The 16,150-nt window shown below is 34.7% G+C and overlaps 3 protein-coding genes and 1 pseudogene across 5 annotated transcripts; 1 reads left to right on the forward strand and 3 right to left on the reverse strand.

Annotated features, from left to right (window-relative positions):
* Positions 1 to 379: 379 nt before the first annotated feature.
* LOC115952013 lies at positions 380 to 1,805 on the forward strand (annotated as a pseudogene).
* Positions 1,806 to 2,036: 231 nt separating this feature from the next.
* LOC115953731 (DNA-directed RNA polymerases II and IV subunit 5A-like) lies at positions 2,037 to 6,336 on the reverse strand. Its single transcript, XM_031071497.1, has 5 exons — positions 6,204 to 6,336; positions 5,397 to 5,717; positions 4,252 to 4,431; positions 3,545 to 3,658; positions 2,037 to 2,335 (listed from the first exon to the last, which is right to left on the reverse strand). The coding sequence occupies exons 2-5, from the start codon at positions 5,595 to 5,597 to the stop codon at positions 2,210 to 2,212; spliced, it is 621 nt and encodes a 206-aa protein (XP_030927357.1). The 5' UTR covers positions 5,598 to 5,717; positions 6,204 to 6,336; the 3' UTR covers positions 2,037 to 2,209.
* A 1,652-nt stretch (positions 6,337 to 7,988) lies between these two features.
* On the reverse strand, positions 7,989 to 9,136 carry LOC115952214 (casparian strip membrane protein 1-like). The gene is made up of 3 exons (XM_031069293.1): positions 8,820 to 9,136; positions 8,420 to 8,543; positions 7,989 to 8,204 (listed from the first exon to the last, which is right to left on the reverse strand). Exons 1-3 carry the CDS (start codon positions 9,086 to 9,088, stop codon positions 7,989 to 7,991), a joined length of 609 nt encoding a protein of 202 aa, XP_030925153.1. The 5' UTR covers positions 9,089 to 9,136.
* A 1,376-nt stretch (positions 9,137 to 10,512) lies between these two features.
* Positions 10,513 to 14,665, reverse strand: LOC115951941 (mitochondrial fission protein ELM1-like). 3 transcript variants are annotated; one of them, XR_004083290.1, is made up of 11 exons: positions 14,371 to 14,665; positions 13,968 to 14,121; positions 13,773 to 13,839; positions 13,511 to 13,607; positions 12,760 to 12,909; positions 12,520 to 12,646; positions 12,127 to 12,239; positions 11,987 to 12,050; positions 11,790 to 11,894; positions 11,586 to 11,694; positions 10,513 to 10,973 (listed from the first exon to the last, which is right to left on the reverse strand). XR_004083290.1 is itself a non-coding variant. In XM_031069055.1 (11 exons), the coding sequence occupies exons 1-11, from the start codon at positions 14,554 to 14,556 to the stop codon at positions 10,872 to 10,874; spliced, it is 1,236 nt and encodes a 411-aa protein (XP_030924915.1). In that variant the 5' UTR covers positions 14,557 to 14,664; the 3' UTR covers positions 10,513 to 10,871. The 3 variants fall into 3 exon arrangements, 2 of the variants coding, with proteins under 2 accessions (XP_030924915.1, XP_030924914.1); XM_031069055.1 differs by having other exon boundaries at positions 11,801 to 11,894; positions 12,520 to 12,619; positions 14,371 to 14,664; XM_031069054.1 differs by having other exon boundaries at positions 11,801 to 11,894; positions 14,371 to 14,662.
* Positions 14,666 to 16,150: the final 1,485 nt, after the last annotated feature.

Raw genomic sequence — 16,150 nt, forward strand, 5'->3', positions numbered from 1 at the left:
TTTTTTCTTATTAAAATTTTCTATATCAATGCATGTGATCGATGCTTAAATTTTTTTTTCTTCTTTCACGACATATTATTTAAGAAATAGCTAAGCCTCCCATAAAATTTCCCAGTATAGCATCTGATTATTTGTTTTAGCTTATTAAAGCCTATGGAAGCTGATGTGTGCAAGTTCCACAAGCAGAAGGGTGGAACTCAAAATAAATAAACAGAGGGGTGGACTTCTCATGACCCTAACAAACCCTTATTCGTTCTACTTTTGATTTTTAGGCTTTACTCTTCATTGCCATTTGCTAATTGGAACCCCAAAGGCGTCTCTTTGATGTCCTGAATGTAATGCCAAGAATATGCCTTCTATTTTCCATAAGTAATGATAGATGCGGAACCCACCAAGGTTGGTTTTCTTTATTAAAAAAAATAAAAATGTTGGTTTCGGTTGCTTTTGGTTGAATCTTCAGTCACCCAACTTGGCACAACGTCCAGTGCTATACTTATTTCACACAGCAAGGCCTTATTCAAGAGAACAAATAAGCATGTCAAATGGGCATATAATGCCTGAAATAACTTAGCTCCTTGGACAGTAAGATATTAGTCAAGCACATTCAATGAACAGCATCACCAGGATAACCACAAGTATGAGAGGGTTTGTGGTATTAGGAATTACTCTATTGTTTGAGGAGAGAACCGCAACAGAGAAGACAGAGCTTGCATCTTTAGTAAGTACACAAAACACTTACGTTAAGATGCATGAAGAAAATGCTAACATGATTACAAACCACCACCACAGACAGCATACACTTGATGCACAACTGAAGAATAATAATAAATATTTGGCAAAAATGCAAAACTGACCCTCTAACTTTCACTGTTTTTCATTTCAGTTCTTTAATTTTCAGTTTTGTTAATTCAGTCCTGTAACTTTCAATTTTTGTCAATTCAAGGCTCCGTTACAATTGAGTTAGTGTTGCCGTTAAATATGCTTGAATTTTTCTTCTTCTTCTTTTTTATAAACTCGGAATTAAAATAAAATAAAATAAAACATTAAGGGAACGATCCGTGCAAGAAGACTTCAATCGAAGAAAAAACTTGCGGTCCATCTCTGCTGTTTTGCCCAAAGGTGCATCGGAGGTGGACCCCCAAAACTCACCGGTTGAAGAAACCGGCAGCACCGGTCCTGGCTGACGCCCCACCGGTGCTTCCGATTTACGACGCGCTGGCCCCAGGGCCTTCTCTAGCTCCAGCTCCAGCTCTAGCGCCAGGCCCTGGTGGCCCCCATGGCCACTTCAACGATATGAAGCAAGTCAAGGACTTTATCCACACACTCTTACATTACGGTGGCTACAATGAAATGGCCAATATTCTAGTCAATTTAACCTCTTTAGCAACCGAGATGGGTTGGTTGGTTTCAGAAGGGTATGTATTGACTGTTTTGGCACCCAATGATGAAGCCATGGCTAAGTTAACCACGGACCAGTTGAGTGAGCCTGGTGCACCGGAGCAGATTATATATTACCATATCACACCGGAGTATCAGACTGAGGAAAGTATATACAATGCAATGAGAGGTTCGGGAAGGTCTAGTATGATACTCTGCGGTTACCACATAAGGTTGTGGCTCAAGAGGCTAATGGGTCTGTGAAATTTAGGCAAGGAGATGGGTTGACTTACTTGTTTGACCCAGATATTTACACCAATGGTCGAATTTCGGTGCAAGGGATTGATGGGGTTTTGTTCCCACCGGAGGAGGAGACCAATGTTTTCTTAATGTTTCAGGGAAGGACATCGTTCCCTTAATTTTTTCTTTTTTTTTCTTTTTTTTTCTTTTTTCAGATTTTTCTTATTTTATTTTAATTCGAAGTAAAAAAAAAAAAAAAAAAAAAAAAAAAAAAAAAAAAAAAAAACGACGTCATTTCAAGCATAGCTAACGGCAACACTAACTGAGTTGTAACGGAGCCTTGAATTGACAAAAATTGAAAGTTAGAGGACTGAATTGACAAAATTGAAAGTTAGGACTGAAATGAAAAACAGTAAAAATTAGAGGGTCAGTTTTGCATTTTTGCCTAAATATTTTCATAACATAGTTGTCTTGAAACCCCCACTACAAAATCCCTTAAAACTGGCCCCTGACAATTTTGACAAGCACAACAGCACTTTCAACTCAAGTCCAGCTCAAACAATCTCCTAAGCAGTCACTAAAATGTAAATACTTATACAACATATCGGTAGGTGACATATCGGCCAGCAGTTTCACTTGGCCGGATTATCTTCACAACTTGTCCACGCTTCAGCCCATAATATCTGGCAATTGGATCAGTCACTTGAATACGAGGCAGCTGCATTCCAATCACCCAAAACGTAATCAATAAAATATCAAAATTTGATGGTATTGTAACAAACATGCATTCAGAAGGGGCTGACATCCCAATCTTGAGGGATGGTAGAAAAAATTTACATGATCTATACAGATATCCCAGTAAGGAAGAAAAAAGGGAAGAAGAGATTGCACATTCAAATTCACTCATGATCATGTGATTGAAAAAGACACCTTCATTAGAGAAAAAAAATTGAAAAAGATATGTTAACATTAGAGCAAAACATTTGGATAATTACAAAGTTGTCCAAGGTAACATAAAGAGGGCACTCTCATAGTAGCCTCATTGTCTGATTACGTAACTCTGAAATATTGTGGCCGTTTTGTGTAATTGCAATTAGTTTACAACCTTTTTTTTTTTTAGGAAACAGTAATACTTATTAGAACACACGAACAGCAATTAGTTTACAACTTAGTTTGACTTATTACATTCAATTCTTAGATTGCACTTTGCAAAACCGAAAACCCCAAGAATTTGTCCGCTGACATGGATCATATCCAGTGATACCAGACAGTAAAGCACACTGTAAATAACGGATAACCTGAGCCCAGCTGATTTGTTAGGAGTTAGGACCCTAACAGGCTTTAGAGAACAGTGCTACACTCAAAATCACTAGGATAAATTTTCCTCAGCTCTGCTCATTAGCTCTCTTATGAACCTAGTCCTTCGAAGCTTTACCTTATTTCAACCTCAAATTTTTATTTTTTTTTTGTAGGAAGGGATTTCATTAACCAAACAAACAAAAACAAAAGTAAGAGTTTGCCACAACAGGGTGATCACAGTACAAATTAGGACTGTTGAAGGACATTAACAAAGCCACATCATCCAAGGATACACACTAATAGCAAAAGTCTTTCTGCTAAACACAGCAACATTTGGCCAAAGTTTTGGCATATTTAGAGACCAATCTATAATCATGGAGCAAACTAACAAGTTTCATGTTGTCTAGCACAAAAATGATGCTCTAATGATTGATTTTGCGTAATAATAATCATTTCTTAAAACCAATATTTATGTGTGTGCACCTAAATAGTTAATTTTTGGCATGTTGAGGCATATTTTCTGTAGTATAAGCTTCCGGTCTCAGCAACAAATCTCAGAGATTCTAACAAAAGTTTAACTGCTATCGGTTTCCAAATATTTGCAACTGAAATGTTAACCTACACTGACCTGTGTTTCTTTTACGGTGTACCTCTCCAGCAAAGTTTTCTTCTCCTCAGTTGTAAGCACCTGATGCTCGGGAACAAGAACATGCTCTTTAATGTTTACCATCAGCTCTGCCTCCTGTATGAATGGATATATGTAAGAATTTAAGAAGAAAAAAAAAACTTATTTACACAAAGCTGCATTTGAATATGTTCCACAAATATCAAATGTCACCAATAACACCTCACAAACAGACATAAAAGAAATGGTTCATGTATCACAAAGATGTCCCAACATACTTAAAAAAAAAAGGTCCCAAGATGATTTCTTTGTCACTTTTAGAGTAAAATCTCTTCAAATTGATGATAATGATAATAAATCAGTTTAAAAGGAAAGAAAAAATCACTACAAAAATTTCTTTGGGAACATCTTTGACCAAAGTTCTTCAACCATCAAGTTGCAAGAATGGGTGACTGGTTGAATAAACATTCAAGCTCAGTAAACCATCAAAACCACCACTAAGAAGACAAACTTTCAAGTTCACTCAAATAGCTAAACCATCAGACCCACCAAGACACTTGGGAGATGTGCATACTAAGCAGGCCATTGCAACAGCCCTGTTGTCTACAATACTAAGATTCCTTGCGTAAGAAAATAATGGATAAGCTAGACAATAGACATAATTTAAGAACCACAACTTTGTTCTTACAACATTATGAAGTCACTTTCACCTGGAAAACCTCCAAGTGGAACTTTGAAGATATCTCACTTATACAGGTCCTCGCAAAGGGGGTTAAATTTTGTTGAACAACCAAGATTGCTCTGAAAACATTCTCCGACTTCATGCGATTGGTGTAAGTCTTCATTGTCTTAACACCAACCTTTGGTTCCTCAGGGAAGAAAACATAGATCTGGTATACAAGGAACAAACAGTAAGAAAACCAACAAAAGAATGCATAGAAGTATACACAGGTACTATGTGTCGTACATTCTGATCATATATATCAAAACATATAACTGGTTTTTTTTTTTGAATCCTAGATGTCTCTGTTGGAAACACGAGAAAGTGCCAACCAGTTGAGCTACAAAGCTCTTCACAGAAAAATAAAGAAACTATGCACATAGAACAGTAAAAACATATGAATTGATCTAGCTCCACTTTCCCTGATCCCAAAAGAATCATAGAATTAGTGATATCAATGACATTAAAAACGTAAATGCTAAAAGCACACGAGGAAACTCTGCACAGGGAAGTACTAAACTATACTGGAAGCAAGAAAAACTCAAAACGTAGGCAAGCAACATCAATCAAACCTTGGTCCCAAACTTTTGGGGTTAGCTAGGATTCTCAACAGGCTAGTCAGGGTCAGCCACATTTGTCATTTTCCATCATTCTATTCTACCCAAAAGCATACTCTATGTTACCTTCTTAATTAACATGTTGGACAGTACAAATTTTGATTGAAATTGGACAGTACAAGTTTGTCAATAGGTTCATATTATTGATGATATAAACAATCTATTCGAAGTAAAAATTCATGGAATCGTGAAGAGGTAAAACATTTTCTTGTTAAACAAGCTCGAGCTTGCTTAACAAGAAAATGAGTCAAAAGTTTGAACATAAAATCTTATTTGGTGATGAACTCAGCTCATTTACAACAAACCCGTGTCGTAAGACAAATTATGTGTTTTTTTGGTGAATTGGGTTTAGAAGTTAGGACCCTTTAAAAGAAGGGTTATGCTTCAAGCATCAACATGGGTTCAAAGATATAATTTAGGGTTTCTAAGTTTTTTTTTTTTTTTTCCTCGAGTTGAGTATCAAAAAGTAGAATAGAATTGAATATAAAGAAAGAGAAAGATTGATGGGGAAACGAACCTGATCAGAGGAATCAGTTCGCTTGGTTTTGTTGATGACAAGGTCTTCCCTCTTCATGCTCTCACCGTATTTCCTTCTGAACTGTTCTTTGGTCATGTCAACCTCAAAGTCTGCAACCAAATAACCCCGATCCTTAAGCATTTGCATGACTGTTTTTCGGATCCTAAATAGCCTGTTTGTTTCATCGTCCGACATCACCATTGCAAAGCACACCACAACTTTTCTCTTTGAAACAAATAAGAAAAGGGTTTTGACGACAGCGAACAAAACCAAAGAGGTTTTTTAATTTGGGGCCGGCTTTTTAGTGTCTCATGTTTTCTCCTGTTTTTAAAACAGATAAATGACACGTGTCATCTACAAAATCTAATGGTAAGATATAAGGCCACATCACAACATCATTATTTCTATTTTACCAACACTTTTCAGCAATAAATTTACTGTTCACACCCCACTGCACTTGGCAATGGATGATAAGGACCCGTCAGAAATCATGCCGGAAATATCACCGGATCTGAGAATCCATAAGCATAAATAGAGAGCCTCAAGAGAGGAAGAGAACCCATGAGCACAAACAAAGAAAAAATTATATTGAGGGAGGAAATCCATTTCATTTCAATTCAAACCAGACCCATGACAAGAATCCACTGTAGAAATGGCAAGAGAGAGCTCAGTATCAAACTACCAAGTCTGAAATCAACCAAATCCCAACAAAAAAGATGAACAAACCAACAAGTGCAGACCCGAACCAGTTAAACACACACACAACCACGACTAGCTATTAGCATTTAGCAGTTAGTTCACACATACAAATACACAAGAAGCCTTTGTTGTTCTTCCGCAATTTCTCAGCCCATTCTTTCCCACTCTCTTGCAGCTCTGTTTGTGATGGTTTCTCAGATTCGGTGTAGTGGGTTACTGCTGAAGAGTGGGGTAAAAGAGAAATAAATGATAATTTGATGTGGCCTTGTTTTTACCATTAGATTTTATAACCTTTCTCCGCTTGGGTTTATCGTTTATGGGCTTTGTGGCCCATTTTTACATGGGATGGAAGATGGACCTTAACCAGTAGCTATGACCCGTTTGGTAATAGATTTATAATAACGTTGTTATTTTATGAAAATACGTGTAAGAAAAAAATATGTAAAAATACCTGTAATATTGTTTAAGCACTGAAAATTGTTATTTAAACAACAGTAACAAGCACTCTTATATATTTCAATGCACATAGGATGTTGTCATGTGACAATTTTTAGATACATAGAAGCATCCTATTGGGTCTAGTCCATAAGAAACTATACCCAAGCCAAATTCTACAAGTTGCTACTTACGTAGGGATCCTTACAAACTAGGTCTTTAACGGCAAGTCGTTTGTGACATGTCCTTCATGCCTATTTTCCTTTTGGGCTAAACTAAAGTCTGGTAAAGTTTTCAAGTTTTGTACCTCAATTTACATTAATGTTTTTAACACAAATATCTTCCTATCAAATAATAATAATAATAATAAAATAGATATTTATAATTTAAATGCTCCTCTCTCTTAACTATAAAGATCCTGTAAAGTTTGAATTTCGCACATATAATTTAATTGTGTTGACTTCCTCCTTGAATCAATTCAATTGTGTTGATTTTTTCCTTTACTTTCCTCCTTAAAGTTTCAAATATATTTTTTTAAATTTTTATTAAATTTTTTTTACCTTAAAGAATAGGTCTTTTAGTATTTTTATTGTATGTCCTACCTATATAATCTCTTAATTTATAGACTAAATACCACTTGAAAACTTATATTACAAATTAATTTGTTTTTAGTGTTGCAAGATGTCAAAATAATGATTATTTATTTATTTATTATAATTACTTTCAATAATATAAAAGAGATATTTGAATGTTAGATGTCTTCGTAAAAAATGTCAGGAAGTACCAACAAAACTCTTAACAATGGATTTTTTTTTTCTTCAAGATAATGGAAAAGTACCGTCTAAGCTTTATAGTAATACAATAAACAAAGGGGTAATTGCACTTTTTTCACCTTAAACAATCAAAATGCATGAACGACCCCCAAAGTTATAACTGTGTAACACTTAAACCCGCGTAATTTGTTTTGGTATTAAGTCTAATGGAATGTAACATTAAAAGACCAATTTACCATCTACCGTATGTTTTGGAGGGAGGAGTAAATTGGACTTTTGATGCAAAATTATGTTAGACTTAATCCCAAAATAGACAACAGGAAGTTAAGTGTTATAGATTTATAATTTTGAATGATCAATTGTGCATTTCAATAGTCCAAGGAGCAAAGTCGTAAAATTGGGTATAATTTAGAGTAAAAAATATGTAATTTCTCCATAAAGAAAAGCTTGAATTGGGCACAAAAAGTCAATGCGCATTGATCACAATAATTTTTCATTACAACACATGCCATACAATCAAGTAGATTACAATTTTTTTTTTTTTTATCAAAGAAAAAAAGAAAGTAGATTACAATTTTTCAAACGTCACACAACAAAATTCAAAGTAACACTGAAAGAAATTCATAAACAACAATACAAAAACTAAAATTTATTTAAACAGCTAGCTAGCTGATCCATCATCTTGTCAAGGCTTTCGGATGGCCAAAGCAGACAGCAAAATAAGGAACACGAAGACAACAACCGAGACAAATGCGGCCACCACGGCACCACTGACTTTCTGGCAGAAATCACCGTATTGCTGGCAGATGGCTAGCCAATTTGTGTTGGAATTGCCATTGTGAGCCAAGTAGACTATGGCTGCAGCCGCGGCAGCAGCTGAGGTGTTTAGAGTAAGCGCCACCTGAATTTAATAGATGGATTAATTTAATGCCAAAGTTAAGAAAAGGTTAATTATTGTTTCATATTCTTGGATGTGAAATGTTTCTCACAATGTCCACACTTTTAACACCAAATATTCACATTCTGTACACTATTTGATGTGAAAAAATCAAAGACTGCTAAAAAAAGTGATGGCAAATTATGTTGCTGAATTAAAAGGTTAAAGAGGTTAATTACCGTGTCCAAAACGAGTAGGAGCACTCTTGGTCCGACTGCTTGGGGACGAACGATGGATACTATGGAGAAGGGAAGAGAAAGTACAAGGTAGCCACCCACTATTGCCATTGCAATGACGAAAAACCTGCATTTTTTTGAAGTCTCAAAATTTTTAATAAACTTCATACGTTCTACATGCATGAACATACACATATTGACCATTCACAAAGTTTGTGTATAAATTTATGATAAAATTTCGCTTTGCATAAGTGGCATTTGCTTCTATTTATTGATAAAAGTAGTAGTTGAAAGAGAGAGAGAAATTCTTCATTTGAAATGGAACAATTTTATGGTTTGGATTTAGTAAAATCTTTAAGCATGAAATGGATTGAAATAGAAAGAGAGATGAAAAATCACGTACTGGAAAGTGGGCAAATCATCGTAACTAGCTTGGAACTGGAAGAACTGAGTGAAGAAGGGAAGGGTCTCATCACTAGTACCCATGGTGGAAGCCGCGGTTAGAGTGGTGATGATAGCTCCTAGCCTAAGAAGGAAGTCGAAGATGGCAACTCCTCTTTTCCATCCACCCTTCCCTTGCTCTTGCTTGACAATTGCCACAAGAGGTGCTTTGCCTTTAGCAACATCGCTTGACTCTGGAACATCAATTGTGGTTGAATCACCGCTCCTCATTTTTGTGTAGAAATGAAAATAGTGAGCTAGAGAGAAACTGATGAGAACTAAAAGCTTGTGTTGAGAGAATAGTTGAATAAGAAAGACTTTGAAGCTTGTGGTGATGATGAGAATGACTTGATGAATGAACCTTATATAGAGAATCACAAAGGAATTGGTTTGAAATAATTTGCATTTAAAATTGTGAAGTTATAGTCAATGGTAGCTGGGGGAACTAAGGGAGTTGCTAACCATTTCCATTTGATTGAATTTTGAAATCACTTTTTGTCACAAAGCAAGTACAAGATGGTCATAAACTCATAATTTACTTGCTCCAACTTGAAAAATAAAGTCGACCAAACAATAATTTTACGATTATTTTTGTCACGGGTTGGATATAATAGAAATTTTATGCATAGAGATCAAGCAGAAGTGAGTTATCGCATGTCTGTCCTTTGTCATTTTAGTATGTCATACTATTGCTTTTAGCACCATATAATGGAGAAAATAGAAAGTGGGAATAGAAGCTAGGGTCTTAATATATAAAAATTAGAGTTAAAATGTCAACCTGCTATAACTAACAAAAGTTTATTATTCTCCTAATGAGTCAACTAAACCACATAGCCTCGCTAATCCAACAGTGTGAATATACGGATCTTTCCTACCCCACTTCCAAGTTACACCTTATTCTCTTTAGATAAAACCACATTGTTATGCACCCTTCAAGGTTGTGACTGAAGACCATTAATCCAGTGTTTTATTTTCTTATTCTTCATCATATGATCAACCTCAGGTCCTCAGGAAAATTTCCTTCAAAGAGACAACTCAATAGAAATCATAGTTACCAATTTTGTTTAATCTTTCTTCCTAAGGTGGAGACTAAAAGTTGCCCAACTTGCTGCTACACCACAGCTCACCCAATAAAAACATAAGATGAGATTAAATTAAGCATCTGGTTTGGAATTTTTTTTTTTTTTTTTTTTTTTTTTTTTTTTTTTTTTTTTTTTTTAAGTATAGGCGAATTTTGGCCTTTAAGAGAAGGAAAATTAACTTCCACTGATCCCCAGCTTTTTAAGTTACCCCTTAAGGTTCATTCCATTGAAATATTAAGTTCTTAAACTAAGAAGAAATAAGACAAAGATCTTCCTCAAAAAAGAATAATAAAAAATAAAATAAGACAAAGATTAAAGACAGACAAAGTGAATTCCCATCTCTCATGGTAAAAGGGTAAGCTCAGGCAATTTTCCTCAAAAGAGACCATTCAATGTTAGTGTTTAGCTGGTCCTCAGGGCCGTATTTCCCAGATTGGGTTTAAATTTTGTTTACAACAAACCAAAAGAGAACCAATACACTTTGTAATACAACATGCATTTAGATTGTTTTAATAAATGGGAAGCCTTGGAATCAAATTCATTATATGCAAGAGCAAAGAACCAAAAATTTCATTAACCAAATCAAAATAAATTACATATCATCATACTTTAAGTGAACAAGTAGTATAATTCAGTTTTTATTTTACAAGACATGCTGCTCTGCTGTAAGTTCTGTTAACAATTCAAAATCTCGTGGTATTGAACAAGATACAGGTAATACCAAAATCAAACAAACGAATTCTAACAAAGGGTACGAGCAAAATTGGTTAATCCGGTCAGAGTTAATTGCTTTTATCAGTCAGTAAAAAACAGGTCAGACACTGCTTCTAGGCGTCAATTGGTAAAGGACCACGTAAAGACTGCTTCTGGTTGGAGGCAATTCCCACCCCTGATAGACCACTGGGATCACGGACCCAAAACAAGGAAACCCATTATCTGTGTATACTCCATCCACGCTTGGCAAGTGCCATATTCACACAATTAGCAGCCTCAGTAGTGTCATTAAGTGGAGAATAGCTCCAGCTCTCTGATATCTGTAAATCAAACCACGCATTGTGAAAAAACCTTAGTTTTGTTTATAATGTGATCAGGCTACCCAGGCCAAAGAAAAAAAGTGATCAGATGAGACATAGGCCAAGGCACAAATGCATTTTTCTTGGGTAGAAGCAATATTTTCCTATGCTATAAGAGCTTATTACATGATGTTCCTCATTTTTACACTAATAAAACACTTGTTGCACTTACCTTCTGGTAGAAGTGTTATACTATTAAGCCATTTTTTAAAACTGATAATTACATACTTGCATGGTGGGTCTTGAACCCAAAATTTCATCATTCACCTTGCTCTTACAAGGGGAGGAGAGGTTCCATTTGCACTAAAGATCATCAGTGGTATACTATAAAATTTCATGTGAGATGTGCCACATATAGGCCCCATAATTTTTTATTTTTTAAAAAGGCGTGTGTAATAATAAACGAGGCACTGAGAGAAAACAAGAAGCTAAAAATAAATTTAGAACATCTGCTGTGAGATTCTTCTCTCAACACCGACCAAATTTAGAAGAAATAAAGTGAGAAACAATAAGTGCAAGGTAAAACATAATATTTCAGCTAAAGAGAACAAAATAAGACAAATAGCAACTTACATCCTCTTTACCAGTGAATGGTCGAGCAACTCCTCGTTCCTGAAGAGACTTTTGGAAATCAGCAAACTTCCATGTACACCGCTCAGCACCAATCACATAAACAGGCTTCCTGTAGACAAAAAATCATTATTAAAACACATGAACTTTAGATCAAAAGAAGAACTTAACAAACAATTGTTGAGAGGTTAATCTTCATCATCATACTTTGAACATACCCAGTACTGCAAGCCTCACTCAACATACTTACTGAATCAGCTGTGATGACAAAAGCATCAGCCCAAGCTAGATGCCCCATATGTGGATTCCGATCTATGCAGTATTACATAAATAAATGTCAAACAATCTTTGTACTTATGAAATATACTTCAAAAATATTCTTTGTACTTGTGATATCTTAGTACCTTCACCATCCCAAATGTACACCTTTTGGTTACCACTAAATTCTCTTACTAGAATATTGGACACCTGTTGTTAACAGCACAGAGAATAAGTGTGCAACTGTCAATAAGTTCTTCAAAAGAAATTCCTAAAGCATATATACCTTCTCAGGAGTTCTTCTAGAGAAAGATATCCTGATGCTTCTGCAGCTCCAAAGAATATTCCGCAGCATAGTTGCCAACTGCTTTGCAAGATCCGCACCGTATGGACAATTGCCTAGAATATGATAATCCTTCATATACTCAGGGAATGGCAGGGCGAAAAGTGTGAAAGAAGAAGAGCTCAAGATGTGATTTTATTCAAATAAATAAGTAATTCTTGCAGATATAATATCACAGACATAACCACAGTTGCTGATGTAGAAAAACCAGTCTAAATTACAAAACACCACAGAACTTAATGCATGGGAGGTAGAATTAGACTCCACAGACTACAATCAGATTTGGTGTTTGATATGAGCAAAAGCTTGACAGATTATAGGTGCAAAGAAAATTACTAGTAGGCCCTCCAACATTGACCACAAGCAAGGGCTTTGGAAGTGGTGCCAACTCATCATGCCACGCAGAAGCAGCACTCCTAAGTGCAGCAGAATCAACCTGATGAAGAGCTCCCACAGTGAGAACCTGAAATCCACACTTGTGAGCTTCATAAGCCACTGCAGTAACTAACCATATGTAGCAGAAAAAGTTTAACGACCATCACTTATTACCCATTTGAGCAAGTATTCTATACCTACCACATTTCTTCCTGGAGGTTCACGTGGAGTTATCCACCTGCGGAGAAACCAAGGAATTTGCTCTTGTGCATGAGGAGTCAGAGGGTAATAATCGTGACGAGGAGTAATTACCATGTCAAACCGATTCAAATGGGACCTTGGATGTTGTATCTGGAACATGTTGTCAAAGACAAATCTATTACAACCAGACATTGTAGTGCTTGCATGCATCAGCAAATCAAATCCACATAGTACCAAATGGTCTGGTGGAACTAAGAAAAAATGGGAAAGAAGTATCACTATCAAAATGCTTAAACAAGCTATTAAATAAAAGATCCAAAATAGAAAGTAAACTTGTTGCAATACACATCTGAGATGGGTCTTGAACCCACAACATTATCTTCCACCTAGCACTTATGAGGGGAGGTGTAAATTGGGCTAAAACTCATTGGCAACAAAACCCTCATTTATCATTCTATTAAAGTAAAAATATTAGATAGTAATTCAAGTTACAGTTTTTCAAAAAGCATTGAAGTTACTGGAGTAATTGAAAAGCTAGTACTAGTTGAAATCATTTACAAAAATCCAAAAATAGCCAATTAGAAATCAATTACATTTTCAAAAAGCATTGAAGTATCCGGTGTATTAAAAAGCTAAATCATTAAAATTTTAAATTATAACAAATTTGTACAAAACAAACATTTTGCATCATGTAAAACTACAGAGTTGTCATATGCAATCAAAGAAAGATTAAAAAAGAATAAACTTTAACCTGAACAACAAAGACATTTTCTGGAGCTAAACGTTTTATGGAGCTTGAAACAGAAATAGTATCCCGGCCTGATGCAACCACCAACAGTGGGCCGTCTCTGCAAAAAAAAAAAAAATGGATATATCAGTGCATCAGCATTGAACAATATACTTTGTTATGCACAATGTTCCGAAGAATATGAATCATGAAGCACATACAATTTGTGAGTGTAACTCCAATTAATAAAACTATTCATGAAAAAATGAAATCATGGAAACCATACTTGTCAAATGTTTCGCGGGCCATTTTCGCAATATGATTTGCATCAGCTTCTAGAACATCAGATAGGCCTGTGCAACCACCATTTTAATTCTCTATATAATCAAAATGAACAATTTCCAACATAATCAACAGCTATCTATATATCACAAAATACATCTATCTCATACATAATTTGAGAGTGAATACAATACAATACCAGTTGTTTGAGAAAAAAGAGGCATCACTTTTTGCCCATTAACCATAACTTGATATCCAATTATTCGCTTCATGACATAATCCAATTTTTTGTGTAGAGAAACTGGAACCCAATGAAGCCACTCATTGATTCCTCCTCTTGGCCTTGTAACTCGCTGCAAAATTTATATACAAAATCATTAACGAAAACATTTAAGACTTCGTACAAGTAAATTCCAGTTAGCTCAACTAGTAACTATTTTAGCCTAATGACAAAAGAAAACGCTCGTTATGGAGTGAACACTAGCTGAACCAGTGAAGTCTCTTATCGTGTTAAGTTAAAGAAGGACACTGTAAGTTGAAATTTTATCGTATCTTTAAAAAGAATTCATACAGAGAATTGGGATCAAAGAGAAATGGCTTACGTAAAAGGAGTGGTGGCGAGAGAGACCGAGAGCGCGAACAAGGCCAATGCTTTGATTTTCTGAGCCGGCGAAGCCGTTTCCGATGATGATAGCTCGTTTGATCGCGCCGTAGACCCCACCAGCATCGAAGATCTCAGGCAGACCCGAAAACCCGCTGGGCGGTTCGGGAAGCCTGATTGGTCTCATCAGAAGTCAGACACAGTATTGAGTATGGAATGGAACCCGTTTTGTGTGTTTCATTCAGTTTTTTTCTTTTCAATTTCCAGTTGGGCAAGGTGGGCCGGCTTGGGCCCACGTTATGCCCATTTTGAGTCGACTAGTCTCAATTACTAGAGGTGTGTCAATTTATAGTAAGAATTATCTATCTCTTCTTTTTCTTTTTTTTTTCTTTTTTTTTTTGAGAATCTGCCACAATTATCATCTCTCGGAATAAAAAGATATACTTATCCATGCCACTTAACTTTTCTTTAGTTATTTTTGTGTGTTTGGCATGATTATTTTTGTCAATTTATTTTACTAATCAGTTTATTTTTGCTATTTTTTATGAGTTTTATTGTACTTTTTGGTACTATTTATGTGTCTTATTATACTATTTCAATTAATTTTTATTTTTATTTATAATACTTTCAGTAAAAAATTTTTATTTTCAGCAAAATAAATAGATTTTAAATAGAAACTTTCTTTAAAAATAAAAAATAAAAATAAAAACTTTTCTTTCATTCTTTATTTCCTAACTTTTGTTTATCAAAAATTTCCCAACTTTTCTTTTATTCAAAGCATCTCTCGAAATTAAAGATACTTTTTGGGGGTACATATGCACTTAATGTACTAACTTTTCTTTTATTCTATCATGAAAGCTAGACATGTAATAACGTTGTACTTGTAGGTGATTCCTTCTTAGCATGTCAATAAAGGGGCAATTAGGGGTAATCCACCCAACAAACAGACTTTACGACTAGAGGTAGGTTGCCATTATTGAAACAAAAAGACTCAAGGGAACATAAAGCAAACTTTGTAATTGCATGAGCAACAACGTTATAGTCTCTCTTGACCCAACTAAAAGAGAAATTAAAAAATTACTCAACCGAACTTAGAAGGTTGACAATCATGTATAAATGTGTCATGTATCCTTTTGTGAGTGCAAAAATTGAAAATATAATTCGTTTTCCACCATAAATTCAATTAGAATGATTCATTATTACATGAAATATAATTCGTTTTCCACCATGAATTCAATTAAAATGATTCATTATTACGTGAGATGAGAGAATAATACATTGTTGTATTTCGAAAGTATTGAACAATTATTTTGAAAAAAGTTGATCCGATAAGTTAAAAATCAAAATTAAATGATACTTATTTTTAATGGTTGTATAACTTGTTTAGATGACTTTTTTTTAGAAGAAATTGTTTAGATGACTTTGATGGATCATATGATTAAAATATGCATGAATAGTACTATAAACTATTACGTCTTTCTCAAAAAAAAAAAAAAACTATTTATGTAATGACTTGAATAAGATTCCTATAACATAGCATCTTATTATAATTTTTTCTTCAAAAGTTTATTCACTGAAAATTGGCAAAAGTATAATTGTATATGAAAAAAGTGAAAATTTTAAAACTTATACATAAACAAATAAGTTAATAAAGTTAACTAGAAAAAAATAATAATCCAAAGTGACGATTGAAATAAAACATTATCATTTTGAATAAATTTAATGACATTATATGCAAATGACTCTATCACATTATTTATATTGATTAAAATTGAAATTAT

Source organism: Quercus lobata, chromosome 7 (assembly GCF_001633185.2).
Source record: "Quercus lobata isolate SW786 chromosome 7, ValleyOak3.0 Primary Assembly, whole genome shotgun sequence".
Taxonomy (NCBI): Eukaryota; Viridiplantae; Streptophyta; class Magnoliopsida; order Fagales; family Fagaceae; genus Quercus; species Quercus lobata.

Bases quoted from the DNA above. Each gene is read 5' to 3' on its own strand.
- LOC115953731 (XM_031071497.1), bottom strand. From the start codon at position 5,597: ATGGTGATGTCGGACGATGAAACAAACAGGCTATTTAGGATCCGAAAA. The intron at 3,659-4,251 runs GTGAAAGTGACT...CCATTCATACAG, and splicing joins TCCACTTGGAGGTTTTCCAG to GAGGCAGAGCTGATGGTAAA. The intron at 2,336-3,544 runs GTCAGTGTAGGT...ATTGGAATGCAG, and splicing joins ACACCGTAAAAGAAACACAG to CTGCCTCGTATTCAAGTGAC.
- LOC115952214 (XM_031069293.1), bottom strand. From the start codon at position 9,088: ATGAGGAGCGGTGATTCAACCACAATTGATGTTCCAGAGTCAAGCGAT. The intron at 8,544-8,819 runs GTACGTGATTTT...AAAAAAATGCAG, and splicing joins GATGATTTGCCCACTTTCCA to GTTTTTCGTCATTGCAATGG. The intron at 8,205-8,419 runs GTAATTAACCTC...TATTAAATTCAG, and splicing joins TCCTACTCGTTTTGGACACG to GTGGCGCTTACTCTAAACAC.
- LOC115951941 (XM_031069054.1), bottom strand. From the start codon at position 14,556: ATGAGACCAATCAGGCTTCCCGAACCGCCCAGCGGGTTTTCGGGTCTG. The intron at 13,608-13,772 runs GTATGGTTTCCA...TTTTTTTTGCAG, and splicing joins GCCCGCGAAACATTTGACAA to AGACGGCCCACTGTTGGTGG. The intron at 12,910-13,510 runs GTTAAAGTTTAT...AACATGTTCCAG, and splicing joins AAAATGTCTTTGTTGTTCAG to ATACAACATCCAAGGTCCCA.